This window comes from Thalassophryne amazonica, chromosome 6 (assembly GCF_902500255.1).
Source record: "Thalassophryne amazonica chromosome 6, fThaAma1.1, whole genome shotgun sequence".
Lineage (NCBI taxonomy): Eukaryota > Metazoa > Chordata > Actinopteri > Batrachoidiformes > Batrachoididae > Thalassophryne > Thalassophryne amazonica.
The window spans coordinates 118,600,976-118,624,063 of NC_047108.1; the positions used below are offsets into that span (position 1 = coordinate 118,600,976).

The window sequence follows — 23,088 nt, forward strand, 5'->3', positions numbered from 1 at the left end:
GTCAGAGACGCTCACACAGCCTTTTTGGTGCAGTAACACAAATGCTACCTGTTACAAGGTAGTACAGGACAGTGCACACACTGGTTAATACAAGTACTCTATACTTGTACATTTTGTCTTTTTATAACAATACTTTTCCAAGTTTGTTGCTACGTTCAAGGTCAGAAAAGGGAAACTTAATCGGAACACAAATAAACAACTTACCCACAATTCTTATCTCCCTGAACACTGATGAACAAACGTGAATTCAATGCTTGGCCTTTCTGTCGTGACTCCTCAGTATTATGTTGATCATGTGATCTCCGTGAGATCGTGGCAGTAATGTTTTCACATTGAAAAGTCATCAGCTGACCTTGATATGCTGAAGCTGTGCATGTATGATATTGTTTGGTGCATTTGTGTTTTCTAATCGAGGGGTTAATAAAAATAATTCACTGAGTAGTTCTCTTGGGTTTTTTTTAAGTGTTGCTGTGACACACCATTAATATTAAAAAATCCCAACATAATGAAAAAGTTAAAGGAGTGTTTTAACAGCAGTAATGTCCTAAACAGTGGATAAAAAACACATTCAGAAGGATTCAGGACCATAAATATTTGGACTGTTTGTGCCTTTTTATGTCTGCCACTATTGAATATAAGATTAAAGTGCACAATTACCTTTAAAGGTGCAATAAAAGGCATTTTATTGCACCTATTGCATTTTGTTGCAGTTGCCAACAACTGTTTATAAAGATGAAGTAAAAGAACTGTCTCCTGTGTAAAGAATGAAGCAAAACTCCCACTATGTGTGTTGTGATTTGAGTGTTTCCGTTCCTTGTTTTCACAACCAGACCAGGTGTGGGTGCACATTTAGTGCATGTGAGTCCCGCCTTGTGAAAGCATCGCCAGTCCCTGTGTTTCTAAAGACAGAGTAGTGAGTACCCACCAGGGTTGGGTCAGATTAATTTGTAAATGTAATCATTTCCTGAATACAAATCTGTAATTACTAACGTAATTCACTGGATTACAAAAACATAATGCAATCTGAATAATTTTGGATTATTTATCTCTTCAATTAAATTATAAATGAGAGCAAAGTATCACAAAACATATCTCATAATTACATGAAAATTACACAAATTGAACTCGAAAGTACAAGGGGTGATTGCTAAATTTTGAACCCATCTTTTGCATTCTGAGAAATCAACATTTCTCAAGAATGTGTGAAGGTTTGACTCAATGCTGCAAGGTTGAGAAATGCTAGTTTCTCAAAATACAAAAGATGGAGAACCATGCCCTACTTTTCCTGGGTCATGTTCAAAATGTCTCAATCGCCCCTCGTATTGCATTTTTATAAATTCATAAATTTGAAATTTGATTTCAATTTAACATTGAAACCCCCTTTTAATGTATATTTTACATTATATCTTAATCAAACGTGCCCCAATCACTCTCATATTTGAAAGTGAGGTGAAGACTGGCATTCCTTATGGCCTGACAAAGTTTGATCCTGATCTGATTAGGATTGTGGATTTTGTGTACATTTGAATTTAATACTGAAAAGCCCATTTGGTGTACATTTTGCATTATACGAGGGCTGTCAATAAAGTAACGGTCCTTTTTATTTTTTTCAAGAACTATATGGATTTCATTCATATGTTTTTACGTCAGACATGCTTGAACCCTCGTGCGCATGCGTGAGTTTTTCCACGCCTGTCGTTGACGTCATTCGCCTGTGAGCACTCCTTGTGGGAGGAGTCGTCCAGCCCCTCGTCGGAATTCCTTTGTCTGAGAAGTTGCTGAGAGACTGGTGCTTTGTTTGATCAAAAATTTTTTCTAAACCTGTGAGACACATCGAAGTGGACACGGTTCGAAAAATTAAGCTGGTTTTCAGTGAAAATTTTAACGGCTGATGAGAGATTTTGAGGTGATTCTGTCGCTTTAAGGACTTCCCACGGTGCGAGACGTCGCTCAGCGCTCTCAGCCGCCGTCATCAGCCTGTTCAAGCTGAAAACCTCCACATTTCAGGTTCTATTGATCCAGGACGTCGTGAGAGAACAGAGAAGTTTCAGAAGAAGTGGGTTTCAGCATTTTATCCGGATATTCCACTGTTAAAGGAGATTTTTTTAATGAAAGACGTGCGGACGGGTCCGTGCGGACGGGTCCGTGCGGACGGGTCCGCGCGTCGGGACGCAGCCACCGCGACGCTCCACCACAGGAAAAACACTTCTGTTGAAAGCCTTAAGGACAAGTTGGAACATGTCCTGCCTGTTAAACAATTTCTCATATACTCACTCCACTGAAAGCCATCAAAAGCCGCCTGGATTTTACAAATGGTTATCAACACGGAGGTGTTTTTCCTGTGCCGCCGCACCGCGTCAGCTGCGTCCCGACGCGCGGATCCGTCCGCACGTCTTTCATTAAAAAAATCTCCTTTAACAGTGGAATATCCGGATAAAATGCTGAAACCGACTTCTTCTGAAACTTCTCTGTTCTCTCACGACGTCCTGGATCAATAGAGCCTGAAATGTGGAGGTTTTCAGCTTGAACAGGCTGACGACGGCGGCTGAGAGCGCTGAGCGACGTCTCGCACCGTGGGAAGTCCTTAAAGCGACAGAATCACCTCAAAATCTCTCATCAGCCGCTAAAATTTTCACTGAAAACCAGCTTAATTTTTCGAACCGTGTCCACTTCGATGTGTCTCACAGGTTTAGAAAAAATTTTGATCAAACAAAGCGCCAGTCTCTCAGCAACTTCTCAGACAAAGGAATTCCGACGAGGGGCTGGACGACTCCTCCCACAAGGAGTGCTCACAGGTGAATGACGTCACCGACAGGCGTGGAAAAACTCACGCATGCGCACGAGGGTTCAAGCATGTCTGACGTAAAAACATATGAATGAAATCCATATAGTTTTTGAAAAAAATAAAAAGGACCGTTACTTTATTGACAGCCCTCGTATCTCAGTAAAAGTGCCTCAGTCACTCTCATTTGTGACAGACTTTTGATCTGCATCTGAGCCGTATTGCAGATTTAGTAGATATTTGATTTTAACATTGAAAAGCCCTTTGGATCTATATGTTGTATTATATTTTATCTGATGAAAAGCCACTTCTAAGAGGAATTTAACCTTGAAATTTTTTTCCAAGGTAAAAATTTGTGGAATTGGAAACTAGTGTTGCGGCGGAGGTTTCCGCTCTACAAGCGCGGTGCTGTAGTTGACATCTGGATCAGTCTGCCCACCACTACTCTAACCAGTTTGGATGTAGATTTTCTCAAACCTCAAAATAGCAGGATTAGACACACACAGTAACTACTGAGGTCATAGTAGTTGTAGAACACAAGTCATAGTATGGAATCAGAGGCTTTTGATCCCGACATATGCATCTCCATGCATCACGCATGTCTACACGTCATCATACATGACGGGAAACGCCCAGTTATCAGCTTTTGGAAAAGAGCTGCTTCTGTGTGCTGTCACACTGCTGAAATTCAGATCCGTCCCACTGAACGAAATGATACAGGACACTGCTGTCAAATATTGATCGAGGCAGTGTTGCAGAGATGCTTTTAAGATAATAAGAGGGAGAGGAGCCTGTGAAGACATCAATAAGAAGGGGAAGTGAAGAAAAGAGAGGTTTCTCTTTACACACCACAGATCATCAGTAATGACCTGCTGTGTCAATAATTCACCAATAGTGCTTCACATTCTATTGACCGTTCAATATCTCTCTCTCTCTCTCTCTCTCTCTCTCTCTCTCACACACACACACACACACGCACACACACAAACTCCAGATAATAAAATATGAGATGTATTTTCAGTATGAAAACTGCTCAATGCTGAATGGATTCACACATGGCTGTGACATGACTCCCTACCCACAATGCAGTGCACATTTAAAATGTCAATACTCCCCCCTTATGGCACCTGCATCCTATTGCAATAGATATGAAGCTGCAGCACTGCGTTGAAGCATCTATCACCATTAAACAACTGAAAACCATCGTTTTTCATGACTGTTACTTTTATAGTTAATTATGAATAGTTTAAAACAATACAAGAGCAGCAAAGGTTCGTTGACAGAACATTCATAATGACTGCAAATCTGCACCTTGTGATTGTTTATTTTTTTTACTTTGATTATTTATTTATTTATTGAGTTATTTATTTTAATGATTGATCAGTCAGAGTTTAGTCTAATGCCGCAAATCCAAAGGTGAGGTCCACAGAGGTTTTGTGCAATTGCAGTCCTGAACCTAAAAACATTTATTTAAAATGCAACAACAACTTATTATATTATTTATTCTGAATCTATGCAAAATTATTAGCGGGGGTTATTTGCGAGTGGTGTAGAGAAAATGTCTAACTCAAGATACAGATTAGTTACATTACTTAATAATAATTAATAATAACTACTTATAGTTATATATAGCACTTTCAGAATAAAGTGCGTAACAATGCCAAATTTACATAAATCTCACAGGTTAAAAAAGACAATAAAAATCATCATTAAAAACAGACAAACAATGGAACCCAAAAACAATAATAATGGGCCACTTCTATTTAAGCTACTATTATTGTTTTTATATTATCATATATATTCATATTACTAAATGGTAAATGGACTGCATTTATATAGCGCTTTTCGATCTGCATCAGATGCTCAAAGCGCTTCACAGTAATGCCTCACATTCACCAGGATGTCAGGGTGCTGCCATGCAAGGTGCCCACTAGGGGATTATGGACCTTGCTCAATGGCCCTTAGTGATTTTCAGGTCAAGCTGGGATTTGAACTGAGGATACTCTGGTCTCAAGCCCAACACTTTAACCACTATTATTATTATTATTATTATTATTATTATTATTATTATTATTATTATTATTATTATTAAAGGCAAATGCCCTCTGTATGTTTGTGTATCCGGAGCATCAACTGAAATCTAGAAAGAATTTTTTTTCTTGAGGGTTCAAGTCGTGAAAACAGCAAGGTGATCGGCTAATACACACTTCCACAATAAGAGCCTGTATTTCAAAATAAAAGCCTGTGAGGTTGCTGCAGACCTGACAGAACTTGTCCATCCTCTAACATCCCAGACATCAGATTCAAATCTGGACATTTCCTGTAGCAGGTGACCCCAAACCCAGAATGAACATGTTCACACTCCAGACAAAACAGCAGAATTGTGTCTCAACAACAACAGAATTGTGTGTCAACCAAAAAAAAAAAAAAAAAGGTGGGGAGGAATTTCATCTAATGTCACAGCGCAAACATAAAACTTCAGTTATTCATAATTTCTTGACATGGAATATTGTACTGGTTACTGCTTAGGAAGCTTCAGAAAAGCTTTTTGGCGACAAAAATTATTTTTAGAAAATTGAACACAAAATAAATTTAATCTTCAATAAAGACTTTAATAAAAGCCAATAATTTTTCTATGTCAATACTTAAAAAATGTAGTATAACTGTACAGCTGTCCTCCGTATATAGTACAAATGACCACATCTAGAACAGTGGTTCTCCATGGGTCAACGTCCTACTTATTGTGATTATTGTTATTATTACTATTACTCCAGACCATGTAGTGGCGCTGTCCCACCCTGACGTCCTGTCCGTCACCGAGAAGAAGAAGCTCCTGCGGAAGTTGGCTTCTGGTGTTCACATGTACACAGTTTGTGATGGAGTCTTCAAAAAGCGATGTTTCGACAAACAGCGGACAACAAAGCAACAATTCAGATGTAGAAGAACAAGAAACCACCGACTTATGTCCCGGGTTTAAAGACGTAGACTCTTTTGTGAAAGTAAGTGAAGACAAACTAAGCAGAGGAGGAGTTGGTGTGTTCGGTCGGTTGGCGCAGGTTTAAAATCCACACACAAACGCAGCTTTTACCGTCATTTTATTATTATTTATGGTAGTCTCATCTATTAGGGAGGGCTGTGCCTCTAAAACGATTAAAACCGATGTTACAGTTTATACACGGGGAAGTAACGTGTACTTCATCACAGCTACGATAAGCTGCACCAAAGTCTCAAACCGAGGAATGGAAATCCTTTTCTGTGCCACTCCGACATGAAGCTCCAGTCACAGCCACAAAAGCCTGGAAGTCCTTCAGGAGCTTTTTTTGGTGGCTTCCCTCCCTCATCTCCCTGCACAGTCAGTTTTTTTTAAAAAGCTGACTGGCATTTTGCTTTATCACACACTATCGTACAGACGGTTGCCCAGTTCCGGATCACCTTTTTTAAAGTCCTGCTATACGGAGCCATAATACAACTGAATGTCCTTTAATTGTGTATTGTTGTATTGGGTACTTGGGTGTTATTTAGCTGAAAAAGTCTGGGTGGAGTAGCGCTTCTACTTAAAAGTGTGAAGCTGCATTATGTGTGGTGCAAATATTTGCCAGAAATGGATCACTTTTGCCGGTTCTGGATCACGACGCTCTGCGTCACTTTGGGTTCATTCCTGGCATCTGGCTGGAGCCCTTCTAATGCAGAATGATACACACTGTGCCCAAGAAAGTGTTTTGGAAACAAAATGATAGAAATTATATTTATTAAATGAGAGTTTACTTAGTTTCAAAAGGCGCCGTTATACATTTTTACAAGCAAAAAATGAAGTGTGGAAGTGAGATTTCTCCCGAATTAAAAAGTAAAGGCCCCCACATTCATGCCCATTCGTGATGATGAGATGACCCCCAAAGTCCACATGACTCACAAGTACTGACACGAGGCTGCTGCTTCAGTGATCCACAACCAGCAAATTTTTGCGTCAGAGATGAATTCAATTAAACAGCAAGACATAACACACTGACATTTTCTACCCAAGTAAGTATTTTCCCACTCTAGAACCAAAAACACTGAATGGCTAACTCACCTTTGCTACGTCTTAGAGATCGTTACTTTCAAACTTGCAGGAATGAGTGAGTCAGAAAACGTGCGCACACCGCAGACACCGGAATGTTTTGATTCCTCTGCTGATTACAAAGATGGCTGGATCCGGTCGAGCTTGTGGTCATTTGTAGACAAAACATCAGTCTTTCCATTGATACCAAGTATTAGCTTATTTGTGCTGATTACGAGAAACGGTGGCACAAATACTACAGCAGTGATCCAGAACTGGCAATGATCCGGAACTGGGCAAGTGTCTGTACTATATGTTTTTCTTTTGATGTAAAGTCCAAGACGTATTCAATAATGTAGAAATGCTCATGTATCCATCCCCTGATTTGTTGAAAGAAAACTGGCTGTAAAAGTGATGTTTTGTAGAATAAAAAATGTTTACTTTGTCCACTTTTTCCCTCCTCTATAGAGGGTTTTCATGTGACTTATCGGTCACGTCATTTTGTGTCCCGCGCCTATTCTGGATTACGACGCGGTGGCCACTGTGATACGCTACGTGCATTTGGTGAACAGTTGCAGAAGCTTCAACGTCGGTGTGGCGCAGAGAGAGATCCGCCGCTAACAGAAATCCACTGCTACTAGAATTTTATTTTATTTTATTTTATTCGGCAATAAAATTATATAAGAATACATAAAAATACTGCTGAGGATAACACAAGAACGCTTCCGATACGGATGCTTATTTACATTGTGGTCCTCAAGCATTGAGCTGCTGATCCGCAAGCTGCCCTTCTAACGTCTGGTGAGAGAAATCGCTCAGGACTTCAAAGTGACCTCCGCTTTCAGAGCTCCGCTGTGATGCTCTGCAGGAGGTCGGCAGCTTCCTAGTTCACAATGTCACAGTGTGACATTGTCGGCCAGTTCGTTACATCACCACTAAATTCAATATCTGGTTTAAGATACGGATCCCCTGAACCAACTGCTACACATCTATCTTGATAAATAGCTTTATCTCAAGGATTTAAAGCATCATAATAACTGTACATTCTCTCCATTTTTCTATCACGCGCCAGCCTCCCTGTAATCCAGAATGGAGACGGCAGCTGTCCTGCAGCAAATCGGTCACGTGATTGAAAACCCTCTATAGATTATCCTCCATTGGCATTACCCATACTTCATTAGACTGGCTTAAATACCCTGTCATGGGGCCACTTCCTCATTTACCTCCTCCCCCTTGGTAATATTTTCTGCAAATACATCATCTTTCACTGCTACGCCGATGACACTCAGCTTTACCTCTCCAGCAAACCCACTTCCACTCTCTCACCCCCCCTCCCTTACTGACTGGTTAACAGGAATAAAATCCTGGTTCTCCTCAGATTTCCTCAAATTACACAGTGATAAAACAGAGTCCAACTCTGTCCAAAATGGACAGTTTTCCTTTCGTTATTGACAACTTCTCGGTCTCCCCCTAGGTTAAGAGTCTGGGTACCATCCTCGGCAGTACTTTAGTTTTCCAATGTCAGATCAATAACATCACCTGGTTTGCATACTTCCATGTACGTAATACTAACTGTCTCTGCTAGGGATGTCCTGATCCGATCACGTGATCAGAAATGAGGCCCGATCACGTGGTTTCAGACTTGATCGAAATCAGACGTTGCATCCTGATCAGGAATCCGATATAGATTTTATCCTCATTATTTTGATCAGCGCTATTTCAAGCTCATTATTGCAGATTAATGGGCCTTTCACGCGTCGGAAGCGTCAGAGGCATCAAGAATCGGTGTAAAAAGCAGTATTTTCAATGAGGCGCGTTGCTTTTCAGAAGCGTCGCATCAAAAGCTGAGCTAAAGCGACGCTTCTGATGTGAGCGCGCATTGCCGCTTGTTGGCAGGCCGACGCGGTCAAAATTCAACCCAATCTTTTTTTTTTTTGAACAAAAGAAAAAACATAAGTTCAACCCAATCCAACTTTCGACACTCTGAGCTGTGACATAGCTTCGTGCTGTCCAATAGGAACGACGCATCAGGCCAAAACACGGAAGACGAGTGGCAGAAACCACTGATCTGTACAAAACAGATCGGTGCAGAACCACTGATCTACTCATTTATAGAGCAGTTTTCGGAAGAAAAATCCTTGGAAATGTTTTGTTGTTGTTGTTGTTGTTTAACTCAAAATTTCTGATTACTGTTAAAAAAAAGTTTAGAACACTTGAATTAGCTAAATCAGTAAATGGTTCTTTAGAAACCTTTCATCTGTAAATTAAAACCACCTGTTATTTCAGATTAGATAATTTCTTTTTTAACATAAGGAACATTGGACATTTATTTTTAGACAAAATAACATGGAAATTTGTAATTTTTTTTAAGTCTGGTAGATTATTACTTGATTGTTCAAGGTACCTCAAGGAGAAGTGCACTGTTTAAGTCATAAATAATAAAATAGGGTGATTAAAATGAAAATATTATATATTTAGCATTTATTCATTGTTCATTCAGTTTTTTTAAAGTATCGGATCGGGACTCAGTATCGGCAGATACTCAAAATCAGATGACTCGGAATCGGATCGGGCCAAAAAAACCTGATCGGGACATCCCTAGTCTCTGCCCCTCCCTCACCCCTATAGCTGTTCACAGCTTTGTTTCTTCTCATCTGGACTACTGTAATTCTCTCCTCTTTGGTCTTCCTTACAAATACCACCATAAGCTTCAGTTGGTTCAGAATTCAGCTAGCCGTATCATCACCAGAAGCACCTCTATCAACCACATAACCCTGGTCCTGCAACAGCTCCACTGGCTCCCAGTTAGATTCCGCATCCCCAACCTCGAACCTTCATATCTGTCTGGCCTCATCCATTTTGCCACTCCGTCTCGCACCTTCAGATCTTCCTCCTCCATTCACTTGACTGTCTCCCCCACCCATGTCACCACTATGGGTGTGGCAGAGCTTTCAGCTGCTCTGCTCCCCACCTCTGGAACTCATTACTATCAGTCCTCAAAAATATAAACTCTCTCCCACTTTTCAAATCCAACCTCTAAACCCATAAGTTTAAGACTGATTTTTCTACCTGACCAATTGCACTGCCTAATTTTAAACTGTTTTTATTGTTGTCTTATTTGTTTTTATTCCTGTGCAGTGTCCTCGAGTGCTGAGAAAGGCACCTACAAATAAAATGCATTATTATTATTATTTAAACCCTACACTACAATTATATCATTGTTTTATTTCATCACCACAGCAGTCGTGCACAGAGAAAGTGGTGAAATACAACCCTTGGCAATAATTATGGAATCACCGGCCTCGGAGGATGTTCATTCAGTTGTTTAATTTTGTAGAAAAAAAGCAGATCACAGACATGACACAAAACTAAAGTCGTTTCAAATGGCAACTTTCTGGCTTTAAGAAACACTATAAGAAATCAGGAAAAAAAATTGTGGCAGTCAGTAACGGTTACTTTTTAGACCAAGCAGAGGGAAAGAAATATAGACTCACTCAATTCTGAGGACTAAATTATGGAATCACCCTGTAAATTTTCATCCCCAAAACTAACACCTGCATCAAATCAGATCTGCTCATTAGTCTGCATCTAAAAAGGAGTGATCACACCTTGAAGAGCTGTTGCACCAAGTGGACTGACATGAATCATGGCTCCAACACGAGAGATGTCCATTGAAACAAAGGAGAGGATTATCAAACTCTTAAAAGAGGGTAAATCATCACGCAATGTTGCAAAAGATGTTGGTTGTTCACAGTCAGCTGTGTCTAAACTCTGGACCAAATACAAACAACATGGGAAGGTTGTTAAAGGCAAACATACTGGTAGACCAAGGAAGACATCAAAGCGTCAAGACAGAAAACTTAAAGCAATATGTCTCAAAAATCGAAAATGCACAACACAACAAATGAGGAATGAATGGGAGGAAACTGGAGTCAACGTCTGTAACCGAACTGTAAGAAACCGCCTAAAGGAAATGGGATTTACATACAGAAAAGCTAAACGAAAGCCATCATTAACACCTAAACAGAAAAAAACAAGGTTACAATGGGCTAAGGAAAAGCAGTCGTGGACTTTGGATGACTGGTTGAAAGTCATATTCAGTGATGAATCTCGAATCTGCATTGGGCAAGGTGATGATGCCGGAACTTTTGTTTGGTGCCATTCCAATGAGATTTATCAATCAATCAATCAATTTTTTTTATATAGCGCCAAATCACAACAAACAGTTGCCCCAAGGCGCTTTATATTGTAATTCAAGGCCATACAATAATGATGTAAAACCCCAACGGTCAAAACGACCCCCTGTGAGCAAGCACTTGGCTACAGTGGGAAGGAAAAACTCCCTAAGATAGCTGGGTCAAGTGATGGCTTTTTAAGTAATGGTTTAATTACTGCCACCTTAAAAGCCTGTGGTACATAGCCAACTAACAAAGATAGATTGATCATATTTAAGATCGAAGCATTAAATAATGGTAGGGCTTCCTTGAGCAGCCTGGTAGGAATGGGGTCTAATAAACATGTTGATGGTTTGGATGAAGTAACTAATGAAAATAACTCAGACAGAACAATCGGAGAGAAAGAGTCTAACCAAATACCGGCATCACTGAAAGCAGCCAAAGATAACAATACGTCTTTGGGATGGTTATGAGTAATTTTTTCTCTAATAGTTAAAATTTTGTTAGCAAAGAAAGTCATGAAGTCATTACTAGTTAAAGTTAATGGAATACTCAGCTCAATAAAGCTCTGACTCTTTGTCAGCCTGGCTACAGTGCTGAAAAGAAACCTGGGGTTGTTCTTATTTTCTTCAATTAGCGATCAATCAATCAATTTTTTTTTTATATAGCGCCAAATCACAACAAACAGTTGCCCCAAGGCGCTTTATATTGTAAGGCAAGGCCATACAATAATGATGTAAAACCCCAACGGTCAAAACGACCCCCTGTGAGCAAGCACTTGGCTACAGTGGGAAGGAAAAACTCCCTTTTAACAGGAAGAAACCTCCAGCAGAACCAGGCTCAGGGAGGGGCAGTCTTCTGCTGGGACTGGTTGGGGCTGAGGGAGAGAACCAGGAAAAAGACATGCTGTGGAGGGGAGCAGAGATCGATCACTAATGATTAAATGCAGAGTGGTGCATACAGAGCAAAAAGAGAAAGAAACAGTGCATCATGGGAACCCCCCAGCAGTCTACGTCTATAGCAGCATAACTAAGGGATGGTTCAGGGTCACCTGATCCAGCCCTAACTATAAGCTTTAGCAAAAGGAAAGTTTTAAGCCTAATCTTAAAAGTAGAGAGGGTGTCTGTCTCCCTGATCTGAATTGGGAGCTGGTTCCACAGGAGAGGAGCCTGAAAGCTGAAGGCTCTGCCTCCCATTCTACTCTTACAAACCCTAGGAACTACAAGTAAGCCTGCAGTCTGAGAGCGAAGCGCTCTATTGGGGTGATATGGTACTACGAGGTCCCTAAGATAAGATGGGACCTGATTATTCAAAACCTTATAAGTAAGAAGAAGAATTTTAAATTCTATTCTAGAATTAACAGGAAGCCAATGAAGAGAGGCCAATATGGGTGAGATATGCTCTCTCCTTCTAGTCCCCGTCAGCACTCTAGCTGCAGTATTTTGAATTAACTGAAGGCTTTTTAGGGAACTTTTAGGACAACCTGATAATAATGAATTACAATAGTCCAGCCTAGAGGAAATAAATGCATGAATTAGTTTTTCAGCATCACTCTGAGACAAGACCTTTCTGATTTTAGAGATATTGCGTAAATGCAAAAAAGCAGTCCTACATATTTGTTTAATATGCGCTTTGAATGACATATCCTGATCAAAAATGACTCCAAGATTTCTCACAGTATTACTAGAGGTCAGGGTAATGCCATCCAGAGTAAGGATCTGGTTAGACACCATGTTTCTAAGATTTGTGGGGCCAAGTACAATAACTTCAGTTTTATCTGAGTTTAAAAGCAGGAAATTAGAGGTCATCCATGTCTTTATGTCTGTAAGACAATCCTGCAGTTTAGCTAATTGGTGTGTGTCCTCTGGCTTCATGGATAGATAAAGCTGGGTATCATCTGCGTAACAATGAAAATTTAAGCAATACCGTCTAATAATACTGCCTAAGGGAAGCATATATAAAGTGAATAAAATTGGTCCTAGCACAGAACCTTGTGGAACTCCATAATTAACTTTAGTCTGTGAAGAAGATTCCCCATTTACATGAACAAATTGTAATCTATTAGACAAATATGATTCAAACCACCGCAGCGCAGTGCCTTTAATACCTATGGCATGCTCTAATCTCTGTAATAAAATTTTATGGTCAACAGTATCAAAAGCAGCACTGAGGTCTAACAGAACAAGCACAGAGATGAGTCCACTGTCCGAGGCCATAAGAAGATCATTTGTAACCTTCACTAATGCTGTTTCTGTACTATGATGAATTCTAAAACCTGACTGAAACTCTTCAAATAGACCATTCCTCTGCAGATGATCAGTTAGCTGTTTTACAACTACCCTTTCAAGAATTTTTGAGAGAAAAGGAAGGTTGGAGATTGGCCTATAATTAGCTAAGATAGCTGGGTCAAGTGATGGCTTTTTAAGTAATGGTTTAATTACTGCCACCTTAAAAGCCTGTGGTACATAGCCAACTAACAAAGATAGATTGATCATATTTAAGATCGAAGCATTAAATAATGGTAGGGCTTCCTTGAGCAGCCTGGTAGGAATGGGGTCTAATAACATGTTGATGGTTTGGATGAAGTAACTAATGAAAATAACTCAGACAGAACAATCGGAGAGAAAGAGTCTAACCAAATACCGGCATCACTGAAAGTAGCCAAAGATAACGATACGTCTTTGGGATGGTTATGAGTAATTTTTTCTCTAATAGTTAAAATTTTGTTAGCAAAGAAAGTCATGAACTCATTACTAGTTAAAGATAATGGAATACTCAGCTCAATAGAGCTCTGACTCTTTGTCAGCCTGGCTACAGTGCTGAAAAGAAACCTGGGGTTGTTCTTATTTTCTTCAATTAGTGATGAGTAGAAAGATGTCCTAGCTTTACGGAGGGCTTTTTTATAGAGCAACAGACTCTTTTTCCAGGCTAAGTGAAGATCTTCTAAATTAGTGAGACGCCATTTCCTCTCCAACTTACGGGTTATCTGCTTTAAGCTACGAGTTTGAGAGTTATACCATGGAGTCAGACACTTCTGATTTAAAGCTCTCTTTTTCAGAGGAGCTACAGCATCCAAAGTTGTCTTCAATGAGGATGTAAAACTATTGACGAGATACTCTATCTCCCTTACAGAGTTTAGGTAGCTACTCTGCACTGTGTTGTTATATGGCATTAGAGAACATAAAGAAGGAATCATATCCTTAAACCTAGTTACAGCGCTTTCTGAAAGACTTCTAGTGTAATGAAACTTATTCCCTACTGCTGGGTAGTCCATCAGAGTAAATGTAAATGTTATTAAAAAATGATCAGACAGAAGGGAGTTTTCAGGGAATACTGTTAAGTCTTCTATTTCCATACCATAAGTCAGAACAAGATCTAAGATATGATTAAAGTGGTGGGTGGACTCATTTACTTTTTGAGCAAAGCCAATAGAGTCTAATAATAGATTAAATGCAGTGTTGAGGCTGTCATTCTCAGCATCTGTGTGGATGTTAAAATCGCCCACTATAATTATCTTATCTGAGCTAAGCACTAAGTCAGACAAAAGGTCTGAAAATTCACAGAGAAACTCACAGTAACGACCAGGTGGACGATAGATAATAACAAATAAAACTGGTTTTTGGGACTTCCAATTTGGATGGACAAGACTAAGAGACAAGCTTTCAAATGAATTAAAGCTCTGTCTGGGTTTTTGATTAATTAATAAGCTGGAATGGAAGATTGCTGCTAATCCTCCTCCTCGGCCCGTGCTACGAGCATTCTGACAGTTAGTGTGACTCGGGGGTGTTGACTCATTTAAACTAACATATTCATCCTGCTGTAACCAGGTTTCTGTTAGGCAGAATAAATCAATATGTTGATCAATTATTATATCATTTACCAACAGGGACTTAGAAGAGAGAGACCTAATGTTTAATAGACCACATTTAACTGTTTTAGTCTGTGGTGCAGTTGAAGGTGCTATATTATTTTTTCTTTTTTAATTTTTATGATTAAATAGATTTTTGCTGGTTGGTGGTGGTCTGGGAGCAGGCACCGTCTCTACAGGGATGAGGTAATGAGGGGATGGCAGGGGGAGAGAAGCTGCAGAGAGGTGTGTAAGACTACAACTCTGCTTCCTGGTCCCAACCCTGGATAGTCACGGTTTGGAGGATTTAAGAAAATTGGCCAGATTTCTAGAAATGAGAGCTGCTCCATCCAAAGTGGGATGGATGCCGTCTCTCCTAACAAGACCAGGTTTTCCCCAGAAGCTTTGCCAATTATCTATGAAGCCCACCTCATTTTTTGGACACCACTCAGACAGCCAGCAATTCAAGGAGAACAGGCGGCTAAACATGTCACTCCCGGTCCGATTGGGGAGGGGCCCAGAGAAAACTACAGAGTCCGACATTGTTTTTACAAAGTTACACACCGATTTAATGTTAATTTTAGTGACCTCCGATTGGCGTAACCGGGTGTCATTACTGCCGACGTGAATTACAATCTTACCAAATTTACGCTTAGCCTTAGCCAGCAGTTTCAAATTTCCTTCAATGTCGCCTGCTCTGGCCCCCGGAAGACAATTGACTATGGTTGCTGGTGTCGCTAACTTCACATTTCTCAAAATAGAGTCGCCAATAACCAGAGTTTGATCCTCGGCGGGTGTGTCGTTGAGTGGGGAAAAACGTTTAGAAATGTGAACGGGTTGGCGGTGTACACGGGGCTTCTGTTTAGAACTACGCTTCCTCCTCACAGTCACCCAGTCAGCCTGCTTGGGATCTGCCAGGGGGGAACTAACGGCGGCTAAGCTACCTTGGTCCGCACCGACTACAGGGACCTGGCTAGCTGTAGAATTTTCCACGGTGCGGAGCCGAGTCTCCAATTCGCCCAGCCTGGCCTCCAAAGCTACGAATAAGCTACACTTATTACAAGTACCATTACTGCTAAAGGAGGCCGAGGAATAACTAAACATTTCACACCCAGAGCAGAAAAGTGTGGGAGAGACAGGAGAAGCCATGCTAAATCGGCTAAGAGCTAGTAGCTACGCTAACCTAGCGGATTCCTAAAAACACGCAAAGTGAATAATTTAGAGGTGATTCAGCAGAAGGAGTGCTTTAGTTAAGGCACGTAAAGATTACACTGGGAAACAAATCGTAATCTAGATAACTAGATCAATCTATCTGCGCAGATTAAACAGCTAACAGATACAGAAAAACACCGCTGTGCTCCGGAACAGGAAGTGATACAATACCGCAGTGAGAGCCAACCACCAGTTATAAAGATGACTGCCTGAAGAGAACATGTAAATTTCCACAGTCATTGATGATATGGGGCTGCATGTCAGGTAAAGGCACTGGGGAGATGCATTTATCAGGTTGTCCTAAAAGTTCTCTGAAAAGCCTTCAGTTAATTCAAAATGCTGCAGCTAGAGTACTAACGGGGACTAGAAGGAGAGAGCATATCTCACCCATATTGGCCTCTCTTCATTGGCTTCCTGTTAACTCTAGAATAGAATTTAAAATTCTTCTTCTTACTTATAAGGTTTTGAATAATCAGGTCCCATCTTATCTTAGGGACCTCGTAGTACCATATCACCCCAATAGAGCGCTTCGCTCTCAGACTGCAGGCTTACTTGTAGTTCCTAGGGTTTGTAAGAGTAGAATGGGAGGCAGAGCCTTCAGCTTTCAGGCTCCTCTCCTGTGGAACCAGCTCCCAATTCAGATCAGGGAGACAGACACCCTCTCTACTTTTAAGATTAGGCTTAAACTTTCCTTTTTGCTAAAGCTTATAGTTAGGCTGGATCAGGTGACCCTGAACCATCCCTTAGTTATGCTGCTATAGACGTAGACTGCTGGGGGGTTCCCACGATGCACTGTTCCCACGATGCACAAGTTTACGTTGATATTTTGGACACTTTTCTTATCCCATCAATTGAAAGGATGTTTGGGGAAGATGAAATCATTTTTCAAGATGATAATGCATCTTGCCATAGAGCAAAAACTGTGAAAACATTCCTTGCAAAAAGACACATAGGGTCAATGTCATGGCCTGCAGATAGTCAGGATCTTAATCCAATTGAAAATCTTTGGGGGAAGTTGAAGAAAATGGTCCATGACAAGGCTCCAACCTGCAAAGCTGATCTGGCAACAGCAATCAGAGAAAGTTGGAGGCAGATTGATGAAGAGTACTGTTTGTCACTCATTAAGTCCATGCCTCAGACTGCAAGCTGTTATAAAAGCCAGAGGTGGTGCAACAAATACTAGTGATGTGTTGGAGCGTTCTTTGTTTTTCATGATTCCATAATTTATTCCTCAGAATTGAGTGATTCCATATTTTTTTCCCTTTGCTTGGTCTAAAAAAATAAACCGTTACTGACTGCCACAATTTTTTTTTCTTGATTTCTTATAGTGTTTCTTAAAGCCAGAAAGTTGCCATTTGAAATTACTTTAGTTTTGTGTCATGTCTGTGATCTGCTTTTTTCTACAAAATTAAACAACTGAATGAACATCCTCCAAGGCCGGTGATTCCATAATTTTTTGCCAGGGGTTGTATATACATGATGGATTTGTGACATGAAAATTATTTTGTATTGAGAAAATTATTAATGGCTGGAATTTTGTATTTGCAGTGGACAGGTCTACTGTATACACAGTACTGCCAAATATATGTATAAATACACACTGTGTGTGCATCAAACATTACTCCACTCTCTTAACCTCTAGTGCATTAAGCCCAGGTGAAAATAAATGTCATTTCTGGATGATTTATAGTCAACTTGTAGCACCTTGGTTGTTTTGAGAAATGAGTTTATGATTTGTCCGATTTACTGCTTACTCAGTCAGCAAGCATAACCAAAATGCTTTTTACAGCGTGGGATAACGCCACGCTAAACAAGCATCAGCCTGCTATTACGCTAACTGACTTTAAAATAAATTACCTCCACAAATCAACATTAATGAAGTAAATAAAACATAGTGGCTGTAACACAGTGAGTCTGCTTGCCAGTTTGAAAAGTGCTCTGACTTGACAAGGTGCTACGAGTTGGCCTGGTACCGTTTGGATGACTAATATCTACTGGAGATGTTTGTATTCTTTTTTGATCAACACAATGTATCTCTTTTCGTGTGTGTGTGTGTGTGTTGGATGCCTTTATGTAGGGTAGCAGTATTTCTTCAGGTTTGCAGTAACTATACGTACAATAGCAAACATAACTGAGTACAATTAAAATTACTTTAGCTTTGAAATGTTATTTATTTTTTTCTTTTTTGTAGCTTAATTTTGTTGATACATCAAAGATGATGGTCAGGTACATCAGCCTACTGTGCACACGTCATGACCGTTGTGTATGTATTCTCAGCCACAGTGAAAAATCAAAAAACATTTCACCGTCCAAATACTTGTGGACCCAATTGTATACACTTTTTCAAATAACACTCAATAAGCTCGAATGGAACCAGAAGGGAATGGTATGGAGTGAACTTTATTCCTAGTGTTTCTGCTGCTGAGGGACACCAAACAGCTCCAGCGGAAAATGAATCTTTGTGTAATATGAACCTGCCTGTGAGAACAGACCGCATTATTTATAAGTGAGCATTATTAAAGAAAAATACATTTATGGATCCATTTGATCAACTGTGGCGACACCAATCAAAACTAGAGCAGATAAAAAGAATCCCAGTTTTTCCTCTTCCGATGTAATTGCTCTCTGTTTAATCACATTCCAGTGTCTTAGTCACACTTTGATCCATCTGTTCTCTGCAGCATGCACTGGGTGCTGTGTTATCAGCCACCAAAGCATCTGCTGACGTCCTCAGGCTGGAGATGAGTACGATTTCTATCGGAGCTTCCCTGGCTTTCAGGAGTTCTGTGAGGTCCAGGGCCACAAACTTTTACAATGGTGAGTACGTGCATGTGGTTGACTTCTGTTCAGTTTAGCTGGGCTTTGGAAGGATTTTGTTACTATTTGGGAACAATCCAGTAACATATGTAATCATTTTGAGGTGATACATTTGGCAGATTTTCATACGGGGGAGGAAGAGAAATAAAAAGCATGGTCTTCACGCATTTGAATCAATTCACTTATTTAATTTCTTAAATTCCATGAGCCGTTCTTATTGGAGAGGCTGTTACAGAGTGCGTGAAAGACTTTGATCAGATACTCTGTAGATGGATTTAACCATGAAAGGTCTAAGGAAAGCCAGAATAAATGTCTTAGAGTAGTGTTACAGCCTTCACTGCAACCCATGGAATTAATGGTTAAAATGTAGGAGCTGTATTTTTAGACTTAAAGAATGTAGCCATAATGTAGGACCCATGTTTTAGACTTAAAGAAAGCATTTGACACAGTTAACCATCAAGCTCTCTTGGCTAAACTTTCACATTTTAATTTTTCAGAGGATACTATTCAGTGGTTCAATCTTATCTCTCGAATAGAAAGCAGTGTGTTGTTGTGGATGGTTGCCACATCCTCTTATCTCCCTAGTTATGTTGGTCTTCCACAAGGCTCCATATTAGCCCCTCTCTCTCTCTCTCCTGTATATAAATGATCTCCCCGATGTGTGCTCTGAACTAAATATGCAAATGTATGCAGATGATGCAGTAATCTTCCCAGGGAAAGACTGACAAAATATCTGTAGAACTCACAAATGCACTATGTAAAATGCACAAATGGCTACATAAAATTGTCTTCTGCTGAACACCAAAAAAACCTGTATGTATGATGTTCACTAAAAGACCAATTAAGCTAGCCAGATCCCATGTTTTCTTGGAAGGGGAAGAACTGGTGCTTGTGAACCAATTCAGATATCTTGGAGTGGTCTTAGACCCAAATCTTATATTCAAAAAACATATCAAAAAGGTAACTAACACTGTAAAGTTCAATCTACGAGTATGTAATTTTAAACACGTAAGACCGTTTATTACAATATATATAGGCCAAATCTACTTACACTGCATGATCTTGTCACATATAGAGTATTGCATTACAACATGGTCCTTTTGCAGGAACAACTGTACTGAAACCAGTTGAACAATTGTACAAAAACGTTGTAAAAATATTGGACAGTAAAAACAAGATTTCTCATCACTGTCCAATCTTAGAAAAATATAAACTTAAGATTGAGAATTTCATGCTATTTAAAATGTGTTGTGTTGTGTACAGGTCCCTACACAGTTTGGCCCCACCTCCTCTGAGGAAGTATATTAACAGGAAAAGTAACAATGAAATTAACACCAGATCCTCCACTAGGGGTGATTGTGACATCAAATTTAGAAAAACTGCCTTTGCTCAAATGTACTCTCTGTTAGGGCAGTAGCACATGGAATACTCTGCCAACGACAATCAGGTTCAGCCCCACATTTGCTTTATTCAAGAACAGCTTAAAACATGGCTGAAAGACAACCAAACCCAGGGGCGTGCTGGGAACATTTTTCAGCCCGGGAGTTTAATTTCGTGCGTCCTGCATCGTGCAATCTACATGGAGTAACGAGCTGCGTTTAACATCTCATGACCACCTCCCAATCGGGAATCGTATGGTCGGATGAAATCAAACCTGTTTGATATTTTGGTCGCCGTCGTGACTCGTGAGGGTTCTGCGCCGTTGAAGCAGCACTACAAGCGTCTACATGCAAGCAGGCTGACTGGGTGACTGTGAGGAGGAAGCGTAGCCCTAAACAGAAGCCCCGTGTACACCGTCACCCGTCACATCTCTACCGTTTTCCCCACTCGACGATACACCTGCGAGGATCAAACTCTGGTTATTGGCGACTTTGTTTTGAGAATGTGAAGGTTAGCGACACCAGCAACCATAGTCAATTGTCTTCTGGGGGCCAGAAGCAGGTGACATTGAAGGAAATTTGAAATTGCTGGCTAAGGCTAAGCGTAAATTTGGTAAGATTGTATATTCACGTCGGGCAAGTAATGACACTCGGTTACGCCAATCGGAGGGTCACTAAAATTAACATTAAATCGGTGTGTAACTTTGCAAAAACAATGTCGGACTCTGTAGTTTTCTCTGGGCCCCTCCCCAATCGGACCGGGAAGTGACATGTTTAGCCGCATGTTCCTCCTTGAATTGCTGGCTGTCTGAGTGGTGTCCAAAAAATGAGGTGGGCTCATAGATAATTGGCAAAGCTTCTGGGGAAAAACCTGGTCTTGTTAGGAGAGATGGCATCCATCCACTTTGGATGGAGCAGCTCTCATTTCTAGAAATCTGGCCAATTTTTCTGGGATCCTCCAAACTGTGACTGTCCAGGGTTGGGACTAGGAGGCAGAGTTGTGGTCTTACACACCTCTCTGCAGTTCTCTCCCCCTGCCATCCCTCATTACCCCATCCCCGTAGCGACGGTGCCTGCTCCCAGACCACCAATAACCAGCAAAAATCTATTTAAGCATAAAAATTCAAAAAGAAAAATAATATAGCACCTTCAATTGCACCACAGACTAAACAGTTAAATGTGGTCTATTAAACATTCGGTCTCTCTCTTTGTTGGGTATTTTCTCCTCCAACATTTTAAAACCTTTAACAAGACAAACAGAGTCAAGAAACACCAGTGAGACAGAAAGTCAAATATTCCGCGCGGAGTGCGGCCAGGCTGTACACCAAGGCTACACTAAAGTCTGGCCTGCTTTTCCGCTCTTTTTATTAAGAGACGCCCTCATCACATAACAAGAAACTTGTCCTAAGGGTGGGGGTAATGACGCAAGACAAGTTTCTTCCCATAACATAAACGCATACGTCAAGTGCAGCTGTAAAGGAAGAACACTTCAGGTCAGCACATCTCGTTCGTCTGTTGCAGTTATCAGCTGTTTTGCATCTGCCTGGAACACTAAGCATCACAATCAGTCAAAATTCAACCTTCAGTTCTTTTACTCCCAGTCGTTAGCGGCTACGAAAACAAAGTTATGTTATAACAATAAGTACATCCAGTCCTTCATTCCCAGTTCAGATTGACCCCAGAGTGCTAAAACAAAATTGAATTCTCAGGATTGCATTAAGACAGGTGCAAAACAGCACATCTCCGTTTCATGAGAAAGAAGACAAAGCTAAAACAAGGTTGAATAACACGTAGTTCTCAGGGTGAAGTGCAAAACAGCACAACACCGTTCTCATGAGAAAGAAGACAAGCTAAACAAGGTTGAATAACACGTCTTTCTCAGGGTGAAGTGCAAAACAGCACAACACCGTCTCATGAGAAAGAAGACAAATGTACAAACGTTTAAACAGTGATCCATATATACAAAATCTTTAACATTCCCCTCCGTTTACGCCTGTTACACATACAGTAGGCATCACTCCAGCTTAGCACATTCTTTTTGAGATTTTACACTAAGAGGTTCATCATGGTATTGTTTTCTCTATAGGCTTAACCCCAGAGGTGATGTATCATTGTCACCATCATCGGTGTCGGGTCATCATACTTTCCATTGGTTGGGTACAGGTCGGAGAGCCATCGTCCTCCTTGTCGTACATCTGTCCCCAGAAGTGGATATGATGCTGGACCCCCTCCTGGTACTGGACTTATTGCTGTGGTGTATCATTCTATTTACAGGCCCTCGGAGACTGGAATACAACAACATCCACACATGTTAGAATGCACAGCAAATACTGCTATAGATACTAATAGTGAAGAAATCAAAGACCTCCATTTTCCCATCCCGTCCAGCCACCAATCCCAAGCCTTCGTGTGTTTACTCCACTGTGCTCTTTCATCTTCCTGTTCAACGTCCTCAGCCCGTCAATGGCTTGAGTGAGACTGCCGTCTGCAGCGTGTTGTTGGGAATGAATGTGCAGCTATGTTCTCCGAACATGGCACAAACACCTCCTTCTCGCCAACAACATATCCAGAGCCTAATACGATTCTCGGAAGGCCATAAGGGACGTGGCTCTCTAACTGTGAATGGACAGCCCTTAAATCCTTCCTCAGTCCAATTTCTAATTTCTGTACATTGTAGTGGATGTAGTTTTATTCTGTCCACGTTTTTATTAATTGAGCACCACCAACAGATGGAAGATTCGAATCCAGCGCTATTGATTAACCAGTTTATACTCGTCAGGCACTCCCCTGGGGATCCTATTGGTCAATATATGTTGGATTTCCCACTCCTTTCCAATCTC

At 40.6% G+C, this 23,088-nt stretch overlaps 1 protein-coding gene across 1 annotated transcript in view; it reads left to right on the forward strand.

Moving 5' to 3' along the window:
- Positions 1–5,583: 5,583 nt before the first annotated feature.
- exosc10 (exosome component 10) overlaps positions 5,584–23,088 on the forward strand; it is an 84,338-nt gene continuing 66,833 nt past the window's right edge. Inside the window, exon 1 of the mRNA XM_034173240.1 lies at positions 5,584–5,781. Within this exon, the coding sequence (XP_034029131.1) occupies positions 5,659–5,781 (123 nt within the window). The 5' untranslated portion in view covers positions 5,584–5,658. The remainder of the gene's footprint in view (positions 5,782–23,088) is intronic.